This window comes from Salvelinus namaycush, chromosome 20 (genome assembly GCF_016432855.1).
Source record: "Salvelinus namaycush isolate Seneca chromosome 20, SaNama_1.0, whole genome shotgun sequence".
In the NCBI taxonomy this organism is placed as follows: Eukaryota; Metazoa; Chordata; class Actinopteri; order Salmoniformes; family Salmonidae; genus Salvelinus; species Salvelinus namaycush.
In genome coordinates, this window is record NC_052326.1 from 8102929 (window position 1) to 8118646 (window position 15718).

A 15718-nucleotide genomic window follows, 5' to 3' on the forward strand; every position below is an offset into this window, starting at 1 on the left:
TGAGTCTCATCTGGTATTCTTCAACATGGTTAGCCTCACGAGTCTCATCTGGTATCCTTCAACATGGTTAGCCTCATTATGAGTCTCATCTGGTATCCTTCAACATGGTTAGCCTCATGAGTCTCATCTGGTATCCTTCAACATGGTTAGCCTCATTATGAGTCTCATCTGGTATTCTTCAACAATGTTAGCCTCATTATGAGTCTCATCTGGTATCCTTCAACATGGTTAGCCCCATTATGAGTCTCATCTGGTATCCTTCAACATGGTTAGCCTCATGAGTCTCATCTGGTATCCTTCAACATGGTTAGCCTCATGAGTCTCATCTGGTATCCTTCAACATGGTTAGCCTCATGAGTCTCATCTGGTATCCTTCAACATGGTTAGCCTCATGAGTCTCATCTGGTATCCTTCAACATGGTTAGCCTCATTAATTGGCTGATGAAAAAGAAAAACCCACACACTGATCTTGCCAGTATCGGCCTTTTGTTTTCTTTCAAGTTAGTAGCAAATGATTCCCACACAAGTTCTCAGGTGTGAATGCTTTTCCTATTTCTAATAGTATCATTTCAAATGACGAAAACATCTTAACAAAATGTAAATGAGTGAGGATTTGCTAATCCTGTTACAGTAAAGAAATGGCAAGCCACATGTGCATTGGACATGCCCACAGGGCCAATACTATTCCCATCATACTGTATGTCTGCATTTGGCAAATAATCTCACATCCACTGTAACCAAAAGGGTGGAGCACGGATAGTTGAGGCAAGAGAAACCAGAGTGAAGGGTGGCCACAGTGAAGGGTCACTTTTACATTGGGCTTTTTACATTAAGTTCCATCCCTGTATGGCTGACCGTGCCGGGACGCAAACCCTAATTAAATGACACTTGTAGGTAGCATGCTAACCACTGGAGAAGGAGTACAGCGAGTGTAGCAAAATGAAGCAAAATTGCAGGATGAGATCCTCCCACTGCGGAGATGCTTGCGATATAAAATATTAATGATAGGAGGAGACACTACTACAAGTCTCAGGGGGATGACATCACAGTGGATACTAGAACTCACCTGCAGCTCACCTCTGCTCTAGTCACACCCCTTTCACGTCCTCCTATGCCACCAACCGTATAACTCAGCCGCCGACTGTGTGATCTGAGTATGTAGCAGAGATAAATACCCACAAAGTGTATTATTTGGGTGCTAGATTGACTCAGTTCACAAAGTCTGCTCCGCTGGCTGCTGATGTTGATGCGGCGGAGGAGGTCGTCAGTGAGTGTAGCAGAGGGGTGAGTGTGTAGCACACGTGAGCTAGTTGACAGGTGAGTGCTAGGCTCTTTCTCAATGAATCCTTCCTTGATTCCTCTTCTCCTTCTAAAAACCCATTGAAGAAGGTCAGAGGGGAGGGACCTTGTACCTTCTCCTCCAATACAGTTGTGATACAATACAGGTGAGGAGATAGGATGCAAGTAATCAAGGAGAGACAAAGCCCTCGTAGCCATCGTGTGGTGATGTCGACCACCCTGAGACGTAAAGACCATGGTTTTGGTAGGATAATGGACACTGCTTTGTGGGTATGAAGTGCTGTTGCGGACAAGGGTTGCATCCTAGGTCAGCCGTACAGAGATCGTTACACCCACACAGCAATGATCAAGGACTTCAGCTGCAAATCTGTGCAATATCATCAGACAAAATGAGAGAGTGACAATCAAATAAAACAAGACAAAAAGGGAATGTTCAATGACCAAAAAATACACTATACTTAAATCAAAGAATCAACACCTTATGTAATGTCATACAAAGGATGCCTATGTACATGGTTAGTGGGTTTCGACATTCATCTTACTCCAAAACAAGAGATGATCAGTCGTGTAAAAAGTTCCCAAATTGTCATACTTGAGTAAAAGTAAAAATACCTTAATAACAAAAAAAGTGAGTCACTCAGTAAAATATTACACAAGTAAAAGTCTAAAATAATTTGGTATGTACAGTCGTGGCCAAAAGTTTTGAGAATGACACAAATATTAATTTCCACAAAGTTTGCTGCTTCAGTGTCTAGGTATTTTTGTCAGATGTTACTATGGAACACTGAAGTATAATTACAAGCATTTCATAAGTGTCAAAGGCTTTTATTGACAAATATATGAAGTTGATGCGAAGAGTCAGTATTTGCAGTGTTGACCCTTCTTTTTCAAGACCTCTGCAATCCGCCCTGGTATGCTGTCAATTAACTTCTGGGCCATATCCTGACTGATGGCAGCCCATTCTTGCATAATCAATGCTTGGAGTTTGTCAGAATTTGTGGGGTTTTGTTTGTCCACCCGCCTCTTGAGGATTGACCACAAGTTCTCAATGGGATTAAGGTCTGGGGAGTTTCCTGGCCATGGACCCCCCCAAAAAATCGATGTTTTGTTCCCCGAGCCACTTAGTTATCACTTTTGCCTTATGGCAAGGTGCTCCATCATGCTGGAAAAGGCATTGTTCGTCAACAAACTGTTACTGCATGGTTGGGAGAAGTTGCTCTCGGAGGATGTGTTGGTACCATTCTTTATTCATGGCTGTGTTCTTAGGCAAAATTGTGAGTGAGCCCACTCCCTTGGCTGAGAAGCAACCCCACACATGAATGGTGTCAGGATGCTTTACTGTTGGCATGACACAGGACTGATGGTAGCGCTCACCTTGTCTTCTCCGGACAAGCTTTTTTCCGGATGGCCCAAACAATCGGAAAGGGGATTCAGAGAAAATAACTTTACCCCAGTAGTCCTCAGCAGTCCAATCCCTGTACCTTTTGCAGAATATCAGTCTGTCCCTGATGTTTTTCCTGGAGAGAAGTGGCTTCCTTGCTGCCCTTCTTGACACCAGGCCATCCTCCAAAAGTCTTCGCCTCACTGTGCATGTAGATGCACTCACAACTGCCTGCTGCCATTCCTGAGCAGCTGAATCAACTTTAGGAGACAGTTCTGGCTCTTGCTGGACTTTCTTGGGCACTCTGAAGCCTTCTTCACAAAAATTGAACCACTCTCCTTGAAGTTCTTGATGATCCGATAAATGGTTGATTTAGGTGCAATCTTACTGGCAGCAATATCCTTGCCTGTGAAAGCCCTTTTTGTGCAAAGCAATGATGACGGCACGTGTTTCCTTGCAGGTAACCATGGTTGACAGAAGAAGAACAATGATTCCAAGCACCACCCTCCTTTTGAAGCCTCCAGTCTGTTATTCGAACTCAATCAGCGTGACAGAGTTATCTCCAGCCTTGTCCTCGTCAACACTCACACCTGTGTTAACGAGAGAATCACTGACATGATCTCAGCTGGTCCTTTTGTGGCAGGGCTGAAATGCAGTGGAAATGTTTTTTGGGGATTCAGTTCATTTGCATGGCAAAGAGGGACTGTGCAATTAATTGCAATTCATCTGATCCCTCTTCATAACATTCTGGAGTATATGCAAATTGACATCATACAAACTGAGGCAGCAGACTTTGTGAAAATTAATATTTGTGTCATTCTCAAAACTTTTGGCCACAACTGTAATTGCTAAAATATACTTAAGTATCAAAAGGAAAAGTATAAATTATTTCAAATTCCTTATATTAAGCAAGCCAGATGGCACCATTTTCTGTTTTTTAATTTTTTATTAACGGATAGCCAGGGGCTCGCTACAACACTCAGACATCATTTACAAATGAAGCATGTGTTTAGTGAGTCCACCAGATCAGAGGCAGTAGGGATGACCAGGGATGTTCTCTTTATAAGTGTGTGAATTAGACGATTTTCCTATCCTGCTAAGCTTTTAAAATGTAACGAGTACTTTTGGGTGCCAGGGAAAATGTTTGGAATAAAAAGTACATCATTTTGTTTAGGAATGTAGTGAAGTAAAAGTTGTCAAAAATATAAATAGTAAAGTACAGATACCCAAAACTACTTAATTGGTACTTTCAAGTATTTTTACTTAAGTACCTTACACCACTGGAGGTGATTGAATAGTTAAATGAATAGTGGGTTTAATATAACATAATAAGCAGAATGTTAGGGCTGTAACAGAAACCTGCACACCCAGTAGCTAGATATTGGATGGACATTCTTTGTGAACTTCATCCACAGACAGGGAATAGCAGCTTTCACAGGTCTCTGTATCTGAGGTTAGGAAACATAGAAATTAGACCCGTTTCATTATTCTCAAATGATATAACATTTGATATTTCGTTGCAATTGTGTTTTTGTATTGTCATAGTTCTCTCTTTGGGACAGAACATCTGTTCATTAGCTAGCTAGCTTAGCTATTAGCTTGGTAGCTAACATTGTTTTTAGCAGATTAAGCTTACGTTTGTGTCATAAAAAACAACTAATGGATGGCAGTCTATCATATTTACACATAGGTAGCTAGCTAGATACCTGACGTTGCCTAGAATAGATGTTTAACTTAATAAACAACTTACCCATGTGCTACACATCATCCGCCACCTCCTGCTGCTGCTAACGTTACTAGCCATACATGCAGGCAATGCAGCGTTGCTTCTTTGGGAAATCTATAAACTTTCATTTAGAAAAATAGATGTGTCTCGGGACGTAAGGACCATCCCACCAGGGAATACATTCTGTCAAACTGCCAATTTTTACCTTGAGAAAACAACTAAACTAAGTTAGCTAGCTTAGCCAGCTAACGTAAACTCACCCCATTCCGTACGAATGTGCGCAACCGCAACATTCAAACGAGGCTACAAAGAAAACTAATGGGACTGTAGCGACTGTGTTGACTTCAAAATCGGGGGTGTGAACTAGGTTTCTATTCAAGCGTTGATCGACATGGTAATGGTTCTATAGTATTGGAGAAAAGTTGAAAAACCGGACCCTCCGTTACATCGTGACGTGTCATGTCGTAACGTACAGCACCCATAAAGCAACTATTTCTGTCTTACAATCTCTCTCCACCTGGTGTAGCACTTCTCTCATCGTTTAAAAACAAGAAATGGACAGTGACGGGGGTAAGGGGGGATACCTAGTCATTTTTTGCGTCATCATTGCATGCGATCAGCATTCTCAAAGCCGCTGTTTACTTCTAAGATCACTTTAGCACCGCCCTAAAAACCCAATTCAAATTCGACACAAACCTTCAAATAGGTATGTAATGACACATTATATAAACTCTTTTTAGTGTTTTATTTACATTTTAGAGGCGATAAGGTGATAAGTTGGACAGATCGAGTCTCACTTCTCACTATCACGCATTAGTTCGCTTCCCCACCCGCCATAGGTCATGTAATTGATAATGTTGGAAAGGGGAGAAATTGTGCTTTACAATGGTATTGACATTACAGTTGATCTGGAAGTATTACGTTTTTGGGGCGCTAAAATAAGGGCAATTGTACGGACCAAGGCGATGTACGAGTTTACGTTAGCTGTTTACAGCCGCGATTTAACAGTTGTTGTTTACAAACACAACAAAAGTTCTTTGGGGTTCCAGGTTTCACTTCCACTTCTCCTCAAAAAGCCATTTTAAAAGGGTAAATAGTACAGATCAGGGAACCATGTCATTCTGTTACCATCATGCTGTTACTGGGTGTTCACCCACTTCACTTACTGTACATCAATAACCAAAATAGATATAATTTCATAGCTGACACCACATTCTTCAGGCATCTTTGAATCTTAATTCAGAGTAGGTATTTAGCAGAGTTTTTGGAAAACGTGGTCACATAAATTGGAGGGAGATTTTGCAGTCATTCTATTACCAAATTTACATCTGCACTGTTTGAGTAAATGTGAAATTGTTCAAAGTAGTCCTTGTGCATAGAGAGTTGTTTTTTAAAAACTTTTCAATCAATAGTTTTTATTTGGCATACTTTTAAAGTGAAAAATCTGAGTATCAGCATCATTCTGTTACCGTGGAATTGCCAACATACAGTATATGAAACATAACTCTACAGACTATGAGCTTGACAAGAGATCAGTTTGTTCACAGGGGATATTTCCCTTCTTAGACACAGAATGTTTGTCTGTCTGTGAGAGAGACTTGTTTAATAACTTCCTTATTGGCTTCAAGAAGCAGACCGACAGTATGACACATTATAATACAGGTGGTGGTGCTTATTTCTGTTCTTCCTGTGCGATCTGTGTGTGTGATGTGTTTCTGTGTGCATGTTTTTGAGTGTGTGTGTGTGTGTGCATGCGTGCAAACTGTTTGACAGCAGAAGAGACAAAGTTACAAGGTCCATGGTACAGTCAGGCTAGGTGAAATAACATGAGCCATAGCCACAGTGGAAAAAAAAACATTTCTTTTTAAACTGAAAGTCACCAGGAAGTAACCATTGTTACCACACACTTTCCTATCAAATACAGAGTAAACACTAGTGGAAACAGTAAAGTAAAATACATTTGTAGGTCTACCAAATATTTGCCATTAATACAGCCCTAGTAACAGGCTCTAATGTGTGAAATGTACAGTAGCTAAACATTTTTTACAACTTAAATGTTGCGTTTGTATACTCATGATTGGATAAAGTCAAAATCTTCAGCTTGTGTTAGGCAAATGGTACATTTAGGCAAAGTGTACAGACAAACCCAACCGTGTCCATGTCAAAATAATTTAGCCTTGTCTGGATTACAGCTTGGCTAGCCCACCATTAGCATTACCATAAGAACCCTCTTTAAAACCCACATATTTGAGCCCACAAACTAGCTGTTAGGCTAATCCCCCTAGCCTTTCCCTGTAATTCCCCTGTAGCCTGCCTCCCCCGGCCCTCTGCCTGCGCTAAGACAATGAACCGACCGGGGAAGGAAATAATGTGTCTTTCATAAACTGCTCATGCAAAGTATTTAGAGACGAAGGCCTGCCTCACAAAGAGGCAGATTATGCATCTGTGTGTGTGGATAACAACACTGGCTGTGTTACTGGGCTCTGGCTGTGGGTTGTATGGATTGGAGGGGTGGTGGGCAGGGGAAGAGCGGAGAGCGGAACGCAAGGCTGATGCACTGTAAAGGTCCAGGGTAACAAAATAATATTATGGAGTCGGTGTTTGGTTAATAGTACGGAATCTAATACATAAACGGTGGGCTGTTATTGAGGTGGTTAGGAGTTAATGAAGGGCCTGGTGAAGCGTAGTCTCTAGACAGATGGTTTGCTTCCGGCAATGTATCAGTTGGGACGCGTGTTAAGCCCCGCCTACCCAAACTCGTGATTTGTTGAGAGAGTTGTCTGTAAAAAAAAAAAAATTGGCTTACGTTGCTCCAAGGTCGGGGATATCTGAGACTAGATGAGGAGAGGAGAGAACAAGGCTGACGTACTGTACAGTAAAGGTGTAGGCCAACTAAATTTAGCCTCAGTGTTTGTTTAGTCGGAAGGATACAGAGTATGGAATACTGGGGTGCGGTACTGTTGTTTGGTATAATGTCGAAACATTCGAAAGCACTCCTGGGTTACTCTTTTATAGTGGTGGGAAAAGTACTCAATTGTCATACTAGAGTAAAAGTAAAGATACCTTAATAGAAAATGACTCGAGTAAAAGTGAAAGTCACCCAGTAAAAAATACTACTTGAGTAAAAGTCTAAACGTATTTGATTTTAAATATACTTAAGTATCAAAAGTAAATGGAATTGCTAAAATGGACTTAAGCATCAAAAGTAGAAATCATTTCAACTTCCTTATATTAAGCCAACCAGACGGCACAAATGTGTGTTTTTATTGACTGATAGCCAGGGGCACAATCCAACACGCAGACATAATTTACAAACGAAGCGGTTGTGTTTAGTGAGTCTGACAGATCAGAGGCAGTAGGGATGACCAGGGATGTTCTCTTGATAAGTGTGTGAATTGGACAATTTTCCTGTCAAAATGTTACAAGTGTGTGTCAGGGAAAATGTATGGAGTAAAAAGTACATTATTTTCTTTAGGAATATAGTGAAGTAAAAGTAGCCAAAATACAGATAGTTAAAGTACAGATACTTTAAAGTACTACTTAAGTAATTTTGGGGGGGTATTTTTATTTAATTACTTTACACCACTGCTTTTTTATTCTGGGAGCAAGTGAGATTGACAGGCCTTCAGATGTGTTCAGACATTTCTTTACTCGATGTGACACTTTCGTGAAGGCACTCGAACTCACTGATTAACAGGGCATAACTGTGTCAAATTCTCAGATTCCAGTGCACTCATAATCAAGTGTAAAGGAGAATACCTCTGGTGGATCTATCAGTGATAAAACAAAGCCAGCTGGATTATGACACCTGAAATTGGTGCCGTGACACTTCAGAAATTGGTGTCGTGACACACAGTTATGTTCTTCTATCCTCGTGGGGACCTAAAAGAAATGTCCATTCAAAATCCTATTTTCCCTAGCCCCTAACATAAAATCTAATTGTATTTGTCACATGCGCCGAATACAAAGGTGTAGACCTTACAGAGAAATGCTTACTTACTTAACCAACAATGCAGTTTAAAAGAAAAATAAGTGTTAAGGAAGTATTTACTCAAATGAAATGAAGTAAAAAAAAAAAAAAAAAGAATAACAATAAAATAACCCTGACGTGTAACCCTAACCCAAACTCTTAACCCTAACCGCTAACCCTTACCATAATTCTAACGCTACTTGTGACCCTAATACCAAAGTTTAAAATAGCCTTTGTCCTCATGGGGATGTCAGTCCTCACAGGGCTGAATTTTCCTTGTTTTACTGTCCTTGTGAGGATTTTATGTCCCCACAAGGATAAAAGAACCACCCCCACACACACAAACACTTTCACAGTAGTTGCAGCAGGTTTAAAAATAACACAAAGCTAGTGTGTGTTCTTTATGTATAGTCAATTGGTCATATTTTCCTTTCCAGAACCATATTGGATGTGCGTTGTTATATGATATCTTTGTTACCCTCTTGGATCTAATGTATTCTCTTAAATCCAACAAATCATTGTGCTCCAACATAGAGGCCTGTCACTGACCAAGAGGCCCAGACCCCTCAGTCAAGACATGCTACCTACCCATGGTCCAGAATTATGTGCCGGGGAATAGAACAAATAAAAAGTGAACACACACACTGAGGTGTGGTGCTGACCATAGAAATGAAATGAGTTACTATATTTACATGATGGTGACAGACTAGCGGAACATACAAACTCAGAAAATGAAATTAAAGTCGCCTACTCTTCTCTTCTTATGACTAATCTCACAGGAAATTAAATTGAGAGACATTTCTTTTTTTCCATGAGAGAGAAGATGTCTTGCCACCCACCCATCACCCAGTGGTGCCAGGCAGACAGAGTACAAGACAGAGCAGAGAGCTACATAAATGATACAGTATGTTCGAGATGATCAGCCTGAGCAATGTCACTGCACTGTGCCGAATCTCTCACCTTTCTATCCAAAACAAACAAAAATTACAGGACCAAAGCGGCTTGTTAAAAAAAATGTAACCTCTGATAAACCTTCGTCGACTATTACATATCGTAAATACTTCATCAGAAACAACAGCTCCTTGGGTTTCATCTCTCAATGCAGAAAACACTTTTGATAGACCAAAATGGTCATACTGTATCTCTGGTCTGTCTTGGAACATATGGGAATTAGCTCCTATTTCATTAACATGATTAACCCTTTACACTCGTGGGAATTGGCCTATATGGATAGGTCTAAATTGAAATGTTTCTTACAGAAGAAATATGAAATGCATATCCGTGGTAGCAATGGAAAGGGAACCGTTTCGAGATTATGGGAGAATGATTCGACCAAAAGGCGAGGACGCAACAGTTCACCGGACACAAGACTGAATCCAAACACGACACTGTTGATTTTATATTTACTGGACATTTACAGTACTTTGACACATTTGTTGATAACAAAATCTGAAAATACTCCGGAAACATTCAGTAACATGATAAGAATATTCCTGGGAAATGTGGGGTAGGTGCAACATAAGACAAAAAAAAATGACAAGGGTTTGAATGAGAGAACTAACTGGTGTCTCCATGTGGCCAAACACACACACGCATCTCCACCCTCACAAATCCCAATCTGGGTCAGGTGTGCATCATTTGAAAGCCTGTTCTATTCCCACTAGCTAAATGATAAAATATGATATTACAGTGTTAGGCTTTCACAATGCAATTCAGAGAAACCAATCATCATTTTGGTGCGCATAGAAAGGAGTCCTGAGTGCATTCAGGTGAGTTTGCTGCGGCGAAATTTGTTCACAATAGACAATCATCAGAACAACCAAGGGTATTACGCCATGTCGTCTTGTAAATGGTACATCAAACGTAGTGACCATGAATGTTTTATGATATGGAAATGTGAAGTGCCCAGTTGAACTCACGGGTGTTTGCTTGTGTGACATCAAAGCGGTATTTTTAATAATCCTCAACGTCTCATCTTTCAGAATACCTAGAGTCCTAGGTGCTCAAGTTCAGAACGTCTGTCAGTCAACACCCATACGGTGCTGTGGAGCGCAGAGCAGGAGCTCTGACGTCACGTACGGCATGTTATTGTACAGCCAACCGTGTTCCAATTTAGGCGTTTATCAGTGCCCAAATCTGAAATTTTGGAAAGGTGTGTAAAGGGCCACAATGCCATATGCCAATCCCTTAGCCATAGTTCTAACAGGTGATATATGCTCGTCCGTTCAGAATCCCTAGATGCAGCAGACATCGTGATCTCTTTTGGTATTTTTTATTATCCATGGCCCCCGAGCCCAGGCAATTCGTCAATTCGAAGTAAACAACAGCAATATCCCTCAAATCTACTGATCACGTCATCTCATTATACATTAATTATTTATTTAAGTATTGCCCTGTAAGATGTGGTCTTTACTGATATATCCCTTAAACAAATGTCAACTACGCTTTGGTGCTATTTTTGCTCACAAAATGTATATTTGGCGCAAAATTGAAAAACAACGTAACTGGGAATCAAAATGGCCTGTCTATACTCCAATATTTCCCAATAACGCCTTGCGATGAGGAGGGCGGCCTTTTGCATCCCCCAATGATCCAAATGTGGAATCCGTGCCCTTGCCGATATCACGGACAGTAATGGTTTGAGAATATTCCAAGATTTGAAAAACATACACATTACCAGGTAACTTCTTTTCTATATTTACAATTTAGGTCAGCTATGCTGTCCTAAGGAATCCCTTGGGAAACCCTACTACCAAACCATCCAATGATGGGATTTATAAATAAATGATCTGGGCTCCCGAAAGGACTGATCTCTATAATATATAAACTTTTGAAAAACGAAGTTTTAGATATCCATTAAAAACATATGGTCCACAGATCTAAGTGAATTTGAAAAACCCTTTAACTGGAACAGAATATGGGAAAATTAGACCTTGGCATCCCGTAATCTGAACCATCAATTTATACATTTTAAGTTTGTTCACAGACTGTATTTAACACCAAGGAAACTTTACGATGAAACTGGCCCCAACTCCCAACTGTTCACTGTGTCCCCTGTATCAGGTAGGCATATTCATTCATATGACGTGGGAGTGCCGTGCATTTAAAATGCTTTAGGACAAAGTTACAACATTTATTTCAAAGTGCATGAATGTAAATATTCACTGCTTTGCATTTCCTATGTTACTAAACGACGATAGCTCATTGAATCTCTCAATCAATCAGAGACCATTACTGCTGGCAGACAACACTGACGCAAAAAAAAAGATGTTGGCTCTTGATAGCAATCACTTCACTATCTAAATTCGCCAGTGGATACATTTACAATTAGAAGTTATAACATTAGAACCGGGGCCTCCAACTCCTCTTTCTATTCTGGTTAGAGCCAGTTTGTACTGTTCTGTGAAGGGAGTAGTACACAGCGTTGTATGAGATCTTCAGTTTCTTGGCAATTTGTCGCACGGAATAGCCTTCATTTCTCAGAACAAGAATAGACTGACAAGTTTCAAAAGAAAGGTCTTTGTTTCTGGCCATTTCGAGCCTTTTGAACCCACAAATGCTCAACGAGTCTAAAGAAACCCAGTTGTATTGCTCTTTAAACAGAACAACAGTTTTCAGCTGTGCTAACGTAATTGCAAAAGGGTTTTCTATGATCAATTAGCCTATTAAAATGATAAACTTGGATTAGCTAATACAACGTGCCATTGGAACACAGGAGTGATGGTTGCTGATAATGGGCCTCTGTACGCCTATGTAGATATTCTATTAAAAAAAATCTGCCGTTTCCAGCTACAATAGTCATTTACAACATTAACTACTACTACACTGTATATCTGATCAATTTTATTTTAAAAATGGACAAAAAATTATGATTCCATATGTGCTATTTCAAAGTTGTGATGTCTTCACTATTATTCTACGTAATGTAGAAAATAGTAAAAATAAAACCCTGGAATTAGTAGGTGTGTCCAAACTTTTGACTGGTACTGTATATAAATAAATAAAATGGCATTTATCATAGAGGTGCCTACATGTATACATAAACGAGGGAAATGTGAAACAGAATAAGTGAAATTGATTCCAACATTCTATTATCAACATACATGTATAAGGGCGCATGACGTTCTCATGTAGGGGGAAAGTTGCATCTCCCAGGAAAACATGAGGACTTGGCATCGTGGAACCTGGCAGGACAGCTGGCGGTTGTAAATCGAGGGTCTTCTGCAGCAGGGTTTAGGGTTTAGACCCAAAAGAACTCTTGAAACACTCCACCATACCTCCCTCAGCCGTATGCCCCCACAACCACCCTTGTGAACCTGTAGCGGGCATCTTCTCTGTCTCCGTATCTCGCCTATTATTTGTGTTTCTAGATACATCCATCTAGTGGATCCCGGGTAATTCGCACAAATGATATTTTCTTGCCAGTCAAGTGTCTCTCTGTGTACACTATTTTATGCTCCCGCTCGTCTCTTCCTTGCTTGGGTGTGTTGTCACTTCCTTGTTTGGCCATAGATGGCTATTACCAGCTCATCGCCCTCTACTGTCCCGGGGTATATGGCAGCATACGCCTTTTTTTTGTTTTTTTTTGAGAAACGGCGAGGAGAGGGGATATGAGGAATTGAGGAAACATGAATAGAGACGGAGCCAAGGTGTGTGCCGGGCTGCATTGATTAATGTCCCGTGTCATAACGAGAGCACACCACACTGCAGGTACAATAGCATGGCCTGGAACAACTCATTAATTACACTACCTCAGACAAACACAAAGTAAAGACGCACGCACACGCACACGCAGCCCACCACTGCAGGTACGATAGCATGGCATGAAACATTTTTTCATTTAATTTATTTAACCTTTATTTAACTAGGCAAATCAGTTAAGAACAAATTCTTATTTACAATGACGGCCTACCCCAGCCAAACCCGGACGACGCTGGGCCAATTGTGCGCCACCCGATGGGACTCCCAATCACGGCCGGATGTGATGCAGTCTGGATTCGAACCAGGTACTGCAGTGACGCCTATTGCACTGGGATGCAGTGTCTTAGACCACTGCGCCACTCGGGAAACCGAGTGAGAGTATGTGAGCACATTCGTTCGGCTAGCCGAGTTAATAAACACTAATAAACACACGCAAGTGCCACAACCCCCCAATCTTTGGATGTTGCTGCTATTTTTGGGGGAAGGCTCAGAACACACACAGTTTTATATCCTAAGAGTGCAGATTATCTGGTGTTGTGGGCAGACAGGCAGGCAGACAGGCAGGCAGGCAGACAGGCAGGCAGGCAGGCAGGCAGGCAGGCAGGCAGGCAGGCAGGCAGGCAGGCAGGCAGGCAGGCAGGCAGGCAGGCAGACTCTGAGCTGAAGGGCTGGAGGCCCAAGCTGGTTTTCTGGCACCAGCTCCATCACACATTACACCACCAAGCAGATTCACTACAGACTGATAGAGCATGTCTCAACCATGTTTGGCACATTTAAGCGGTTTTCAATCGGTTGACGGTGCCGGTTAACCAGTTTTCTTTTAAAGTGTCTGGTGTCCTGGATTTTAGAGAGCGACAGAGAGACTGGGGAGAATTATTTGGACCTAAAGTCTGACTGCCACTGAAAAATATGTGGATTGAAGGACTTTGTGTCTAACTAATTATATGGTTGATCATGGTCAGAGACCAGGGACAGAGAAACGTAAGCTCACCTGGTGTAGGGCAGTGAGTCCGTCCTCGTTGCACAAGTCTGGACTGACATTGTTCTTCAGCAGGTAGCGCACTGGAACACAGAGAGCGGGAGAGAAACAGAGGGGACAACACATTAACAAACTATGGTAGAACAGCGTTGACGTCACACATCCACGCCAGACAACAAGAACAATGACAACACACATGTTGCCTCTCTTCACTGGCCAGAGAACCTAGGAAGGGGGGGGGGGGGGGGGGGGCACTCACAGTAAGTTCCCAGCAGGGGTTGTCCTTCCCCCTTTTGCTAATTTCAAACCTCCAGTATAGGACAATGCCAGGGACACTCAGCCATGATTGAACTAAATGGTACTAGGCTAGCAGGAGAAATAGAGCCAGCAGGGTCCCGACAAACAGTAATGCCTCAGCCAAGGATATTATCCATGGGAATCGATGGACTGTACACAGAGTGCCTCAGTAACTCTGATTTCCTCAACCAAAACAGCACAAGGGGACAAAAAAATAACAAGGTTAACGTGTTGAGACGTGTGTCTAATAAAAGCGTCAGCATGCCTCAGTTCGGCTAGCCGAAACGCCCGAGTGTGCTCGCATACTCCCTTAAAAGAGCTTTGCTTGAAAAATGATTAAAAAAGCGGCAGTAGTACCGTTTGTCCATTTGAGACACCATACCCAGTATACACTTCCCCAAAAGTCAGATTTAATCTAAGATAACTCAAGAAATCTATCATTAATTTGACATCTAACTAAAATGTTTAGTATTTTTCTATAAAAAAATAAAAAAAAGTGCATCAAAACGAGTATCTAGTTTAATGACAACAAAGAATCCCTACTGTTGACCAATCACCGACGAAGGGAAGTAGACTTCGGCTTCCGAAATTCGGCTGGCCGTTGAGAAAAACCCTAACCGAACTCCAAAACGTCTTTCCACATTCTGAACAAGCAAGCCAAACAAACTTGTCAATATGAACTTGTCGCGAACCCTACCCTACTTTTAGAACAAGCGGTTGGGTCAGACCCCAGGGTCTCTGCAATCTCCCTCCACTAATTTAAATTTTACATGCTGGTCTTTATATGGATAGATGGATAGAATCGTACTGGTGAAGGTACTTTTGTACCTCCTCGGTCAATCGATGCTCGAAGTTGTGGTTCGCCATGTTGAATCCAGTTTCAGGCTGAGTCGTCAGGAAGCAGAAACTCGCATCACCCCTCCAGTTGACCAATCACGGACTAAGGGGCGTAGACTTCAAAATTCGGCTTGCCTCAATTAAACATTTTGTGTGACCGAACAGCAGTCCAAAACGAACAAAAACTGTCGTAATATATGCACAAACTGTTTCAGCAGGGAAGAATGCATACACCTTTCCGGAATGTTTGTTGTGATGTTTTCCTGCTATTAACAGGTATTACTACCCTTATTTGTCCACGGAAAAGTGTGCTGTTTGGTGTCTGGAGAGTCCGACCGTCTTGACTCAATTGTTTTCAAGCCTCACAGAACAATGCAGGTGATAAATGGGGGCGGACTCAGCCCCCGGAACCCTTCCCTCACCTGAACCAATCACAGCTTTCCTGAACAGAGGCCTTACCTATTCCAGGACTACAAAACTGAAAGTGTAGAAATGCATTGCCTTGTCACTTAGAAGTCCTGAACTGCT

At 41.6% G+C, this 15718-nt stretch overlaps 1 protein-coding gene across 1 annotated transcript in view; it reads right to left on the bottom strand.

Annotated features, from left to right (window-relative positions):
• LOC120065650 (protein phosphatase 1 regulatory inhibitor subunit 16B-like) overlaps positions 1-15718 on the bottom strand; it is a 78768-nt gene that overhangs the window by 23134 nt on the left and 39916 nt on the right. Inside the window, exon 2 of the mRNA XM_039016715.1 lies at positions 14069-14139. Within this exon, the coding sequence (XP_038872643.1) occupies positions 14069-14139 (71 nt within the window). The remainder of the gene's footprint in view (positions 1-14068; positions 14140-15718) is intronic.